This window comes from Oryza sativa, chromosome 1 (genome assembly GCF_034140825.1).
Source record: "Oryza sativa Japonica Group chromosome 1, ASM3414082v1".
NCBI lineage: Eukaryota > Viridiplantae > Streptophyta > Magnoliopsida > Poales > Poaceae > Oryza > Oryza sativa.
In genome coordinates this window covers 23,249,157-23,255,381 of record NC_089035.1, presented here as the reverse complement: position 1 = coordinate 23,255,381, position 6,225 = coordinate 23,249,157, and the positions used below count along the sequence as shown (strand labels likewise).

The 6,225-nt window shown below is 52.5% G+C and overlaps 1 protein-coding gene across 1 annotated transcript; it reads right to left on the bottom strand.

Moving 5' to 3' along the window:
- Positions 1–2,588: 2,588 nt before the first annotated feature.
- Positions 2,589–5,679, bottom strand: LOC4324204 (formin-like protein 7). Its single transcript, XM_015771291.3, has one exon. The coding sequence runs from the start codon at positions 5,461–5,463 to the stop codon at positions 3,025–3,027; it is 2,439 nt and encodes an 812-aa protein (XP_015626777.1). The 5' UTR covers positions 5,464–5,679; the 3' UTR covers positions 2,589–3,024.
- Between the last annotated feature and the right edge of the window lie 546 nt (positions 5,680–6,225).

The following is a 6,225-nucleotide window of genomic DNA, read 5'->3' as shown; positions in this document are numbered from 1 at the left end:
TCCATTAGGCCCCCCATATATAGGCCTCATGCGATTTAACAAGTAATCTGACTGTCGGCTTTCATTTTGCAGAGTGACCAGGCACGCAGCGTTGGAGTGATGCTCATTGACAAGCATATGCTATGATATTAAAAACGGAATTGCTAAAACTCTGTCGATAGAAAATCCTACCTTAAATCTTGCAAAATTTGGATTACTGGATGTGCTTCACGATTCGTGCTCTTCTTCTCCAACTCCGGCGACCACCTTTTCTTCTCCGGCACCGGCAAACCTAAATTCCGGTAGAGGGCCGACGAAATAGGGTCTCGGGGTGGGGGTGGGGTGGGGGTGTGGAGGGGGGGAGTTCACCGGCTTTAGAGGGATGGCCGTGGGAGGCGGCAGCCCGGCGGTGGGTGGCGGATCGGGCGGGCGGCGGCGGCGGCGCCGAAGCCGCGGGGCTGGAGGATGGCGGCGGGGGCAAAGCGGAAAGAGTTGTAAGAGGAGGCGGACGGTGGTGGCGCCCGCCGCTAGCGATGGGGATGACGACGGACAGCTCACGGCCGCCGGCTTGAGGCAAAGGAGAGGAGAGGGAGGGGGAGGGGGAAGGGGAGGGGGAGGGGGCCGGCTGGGGGGGCCTCGCCGGCACCGTTGACACCTTTCGGCTAGCCGGCGAGGCCGGGCGGCGGCGCGTTGGGGTGGCGGCGCGTGAGGAATTGGGAGAGGAGAGAGGATTTTTAGGGTTTGGTTGCCTGCACGAATTTTAAAGCAATCGGGTGGTCCAAAATTTGCAAGATTTATGAGGGGGTTTTCTGTCAAATGATCTATAAACAGTCCCTATTAAAAAAATAGAGGAGCATTTGTAAGAATTTTGTTGAAAAAAAAAACATTGTATCTATCTTTGCAACATATGAGTACACAAGTGTGGAATTAATGGTTCTCATATAGTCATGCATGTATGTTAGGATCTGTCCCCACGGGCATGATATGCTTAGGGAGCGTTCTTTTCCTCATAGAGATTGTCACAACATATTTTTTAAACTGCTAAACAATATTATTTGTATTAAAAAAACTTTCTGCACCAACATTCTCATAACTCTTTTAAACCGACTTTTCAACCTTTTAATATTTAATTGTTTTATTTGTGCACATGAATAATCGTCATAAACTAAGAAACACATGAATAAAGCAATATGACTGCTAGGAGTAGCATTTACACAATTACACAACACAACTTTCAATTGTTTTTTAAAAATAAAACTTAGAGGAACCATGACCTTGAGTCCTTCCAACTCGCTAGAAAAATGAACCCCTTAAAAAACTTTTCGCATATATAATTCAAACTTTGTATGGAAAAAAATTTTCTGCTTAACACTCGAGAAGTTTATGATTGACCCATGAATTATTTCCCCGTGTTTGAAATATATAGCTGAACAAACCAGCTAGATGCACTCATATTCGGAAGAATAGTCAAGTGTGGTGCAGTGCCCCCCAACAGAAAGATTAGGACATGAAAGTGGCTTGCACTCCATTATCTCGATCAAGCTAGCTTGGCCCCATCTAGAGCATGATTCAAGTGGAAAAGAACTAGGAAAAAGGTGGAAGGATTAGATTAAGGGTGCCATACAAAAAACCATTACTAGCACTAATCAAATTTTTAATTTTTGAAAGCTATACCATATTGCACATCCAACCACATCCACCAAAACAGTGGTGGCAGAGTACACATTGTTTTTTAAGGGAAGCATCGCAAGTGGATTATTGCTACTCATTTTGTACCCCTTTTGAGTTAATTATTGCTGGTGATGAGATGATGTTTTGTGAGGTTGTTGATGATGACACAATATAATGTGCCATTTCCATCGGTGTCTTTGATGGCTGGTGCACAACCACACGAGGCCCAGTTTAAACTAAGCACAACCGGCCACATTTAAACCAAACTAAAATTGAACCACACTACCAAACACCGATCGAATCATCGAATCAAATCATTATTTGACAGCTACCCTGCATTGTACGTGTACGTACTTGGGTATCAGCAAGCAAATCAGATAAGTATATATCCATACTACCGTACATAGATGTGTACTACTCCCTCCGTTTCAAAATATTTGACACCGTTGACTTTTTAGTATATGTTTGACCATTCGTCTTATTCAAAAAATTTAAGTAATTATTTATTCTTTTCATATCATTTGATTCATTGTTAAATATACTTTCATGTACACATATAGTTTTACATATTTCACAATTTTTGTTTGAATAAGACGAACGGTCAAACATGTACTAAAAAGCCAACAATGTCAAACATTTTGAAACGGAGAGAGTACTAGTTTGTACTCCCTCCGTCCCAAAAAAACTCAATTCTTAGGTTTCCGTGCCTAACGTTTGACCGTTCGTCTTATTTGAAAAAGTTATGAAAAAAATTAAAAAGATAAGTTATGCATAAAGTATTATTAATGTTTTTATCATATGACAATAATGAAAATACTAATCATAAAAAAAATTCATATAAGACGGACGGTTAAACGTTGAACACCAAAACCTAGAAATTGAGTCTTTCTGGGACGGAGAGAGTACATACATGTACAACGAAGATGATTAAAAAAAAGAAAAAAAAAGTAAAGCTCTATTACTTTTTGTTGGTATATTACAAAGTACAAACACAAAAATGTCCAAACATATGTAGTAATTCACATCAAGTTAATCCCCTAATGCAATATCAAGAGAGCTTTTTGGCCATTTTAAAACAAGCACAAAATGCTCCCTCTCTCTCTCTCTCTCTCTCTCTACCACTCTGTTCAATGGAGTAATTATATCTCTCCCTTTTCACACACTCTAGCTGCATTGATCCTCTCCAATAGCGATCAATAACTCAACTGTTGATTCTCCTAATTACCCAAGAATGGAGAATAAATCCGATGGGTATATAACCCAAAAACAAAAACGAAATTGAAATGTATTTTTTTTTGTTTTTCCCCATTTTTTTCTTTTTTTTCTCTTTTTTTTTCAGGGTCAGTGCCACACCTCACGTCGCTACCTTAGTAGTTAGAAGCCGACGGCGACGGCGGTTGCGGTCGCCGGCGTCTCCGGCAAGGAGATGATATCCTCTTCGTCGTCGTCGTCGAAGAGGGAGCCGATGACCATGAACTCTCCCTCCTCCTCGGCCACGGCCATGGCCGACGATGAGTCGTCTTGGATCTGCCTCTGCCACTTCTCGCGGTACGAGTTGATCTTCTCCAGCGTAAGCCCCGCGCGGAATCGCTCGATGAACTTGTCGGCCTTCGCGTTCACGTCGGGGCTCGCGCAGTACGCCGGCGCCGGCGACGCCGTGACGGAAGGAGGCGCCTCCTCTTCCCCCTCCGACATTGGCGGCGGCGGAGGAGGAGGCGGCGGTGGCAGCGGCGGCGACGGCGGCGGGAGCGGGTAGGTGTAGTAGACGACAGCGCGCCTGGGATAAAACGGCGGCTGCTGCTGCGGCGGAGGCGGTGGAGGAGGAGCGGGGCGGGACGGTGGCTGTGGCGGTTTCCTGGATCGGCGCGTGGTGGGCGGAGGTGGCGGAGGCGGCTGCGGCGGCGCGACGGAGTGGATGCGGCGGCTCTTGCTGCCGCCTTTCTTGAAGAGGTTGTAGAAGATGGATGATGGAGGCGGCGGGGGAGGGGGCGGCGGCCGCCGCGGCGGCGCCGGAGCGGGGTTGGTGGTGCGGACTGTGGAGTCAGGGCTCGCCGAGGCGTCGGACGACGGCGACGAGTAGTGGCCATCGGAGAGGTGATGGTGGTGGTGGTGGTTGTGGTGATGCTTCTTCTTGCTCTTGATGCCAATGCTCTTGCGCTTCTTCTGGTAGAACGTAGCAATGGCGGAGGCGAGGTCCTTGGCGCCGCCCACGCTCCCGCTCCGCTTCTTCTTGCTCCGCGGCGCCGTCGCCGGAGGCAGAGGAGGAGGCGGCGGCGGCGTTCCCGGCGGGAACATGGCCGGCGATGACGATGGGAGGGGGTACTTGATCTCCTCCACGACTATCTCTGCCTCCAACTCCTCTGTCCTTGGCAGGCTCTCGACGCTGCGGCTGCGCCGTCGTGGCCGAGCAGGTGGTGGCGGCGTCGCTGCCGGCGCCACCTCTTCCACCCTCATCTCCTCCAGCACCGCGTCCAGCCTCTCCGAGTTCCACCTCCTGCTCCTCGTCAGCGTCGGCGGCGGCATCAACGTGTCCTGCTGCTGCTCCAGCGCCGCGTCCAGCATCTCGGGATTCCATGTCCTGCTCCTCGCCAGCGTCTGCGTCGGCATCACCGTCTCCTCCTCCACCCGCGCCACCTGATCCAGCACCGCGTCCAGGTCCAGCCTCTCGGAGTTCCACCTCCTGCTTCTCGTCAGCGGCGGCGGCATCGCCGTCTCATCCACCCGCGCCACCTGATCGAGCACCGCGTCTAGCCTCTCGGAGTTCCACCTTCTGCTCCTCGTCAGCGGCGGCGGCGGCGGCGGCATCGTCGTCTCCTCCACCCGTGACTCCTGCTCCAGCACCACCTCCAACATCTCGGGATTCCACCTCCTGCTCCTCGCCAGCGGCGGCGGCGTCGGCGTCACCGTCTCCACCGGTTGTTGCGGCTGCGGGTGTGGTCTCTCCTCCTCGGCGATCTCGGCCATGCTCGGGAGCCTCTCGATGCTGCCCCGCCGCCGCCGCCGCTCTTCCTTGGGCGGGAGCGATTTCCGGCGCACCTCGTAGGTGTCCACAGGGATCGTCTTCACCTCCGGCGTCGTCGTTGTTCGCTTTTGCGGCGCGTCCACGTCCCAGCTCCGCTCAGGCCGCCGCGTCCGGTAAAGCTCGGCGTCGTCGTAGAACCGCCACGCCGCCTCCGGCGACGTGAGGCCCCAGACGCCGTCGCTGTCGAGCCGCAGCTCCGGGTACGAGCTGCTGCTCTTCAACCGTCGGATCCCCGTGCTCCCGTAGTGGTTGTTGCCGCCGTAGCTCGCCGCCGCCGACGTGTTCAGACTCGCCCACACCTCGGCGGTCGACGGCTCCTCCCCCACAGCCTCGGCAGCCGGCGCCGCCGCCAAGGACGGCGAGACCTGATGCTCTCTCCTGCCACCCTCGGACGCCGCCCCCGCCGCCGCCGCGGTAGAAGCCGAGCCGGAAGAGGACTCCCCGTCGCCGGCGCGGCCAAGCAGGCCGCACAGGATGGCGAACGCCACGAGGAAGAGGTTGACGACGTCCCAGCCGCTCTTGAGGCTAATCCCCCCTCCTCGTCCTCGCTGGTACCCTCCCCCTCCTCCTCCTCCTCCTCCTCCCCCTCCCCATGGCCCGCCTCGCCGCACCGCCGACGGCAAGAGCATGAGCACGATCAGCGAGAAGAGCAGCACGAGCACCCACACCTTCGCCCCGCCGGCGCCACCATTCTCCTCGCCGTCAATGCTCATGTACGACGTCGTGGCGCCACTAGCACCAGGGCCCGCCCCCGCGCCATCGCCGCTCCTCGCCCTCGCGTCGCCGTCCATCGCCGCCGCCGCCGCCGCGCGCCAGCCACCTTCCTCCCTCCCTAGCTCGACTCGATTCCTCAGCACACGCACGCCGCGACGCGAATCCGAAACCAAAAGCGGGGAGCAGCTAGAGGTTAGTGGCGAGCTTTTTGGATCTCTCTCTCCTTCTCTCGCTTCGCTTTGGCTTTTTGATTGATCTTTTCGTGGAATTCTTGCCCTCTTCTGTTCTCTCTCTTTCTGACTCGTTGGTGGAGTGGTGGTTATATACCACGCGAGGTGAGGTGAGGTTTGCTTCGAGTGAAGGCAGGTTGGGGGGGTTTGAATTTAATTTTTTTTTGGGAGGGTTATATTACGCGACACGAAATGATTTGGTTGGAAGAAAGACAGGAGGGAGCGTACGTTTGTTTATTTATTTATTTATTTATTTATGGTTAAGGAGGGGAATGATTAGTCGTTGTAATGCGTTGGACTAGGCGAGTGAAAATGTTTGATTATTATTAAGTTAGTAGTAGGAGTAGATTATTGGCTAATTACGCGGTTTTCTGTGTCCAAGAAGCTTCGGTGCCCAGTGTAGTGGTTGCAGCAGCCAGCACAGCCAGCTGAAATGGTGATTTCTGTCAAACTGACAGGTAGGCCTAGTATGGTGTAGCTGTATGCCTGCATCACTCTGTGTTTTCATATACCACCTCTTTACTACTACTCCCTTCGTCCAAAAAAAAATTAAACCTTGATTTTCTGTGTCCAACTTTAACGGTCCGTCTTATATAAATTTTTTTTATA

Excerpts from the sequence above, each read along its gene's own strand:
- LOC4324204 (XM_015771291.3), bottom strand. The coding sequence starts at position 5,463 with ATGGACGGCGACGCGAGGGCGAGGAGCGGCGATGGCGCGGGGGCGGGC.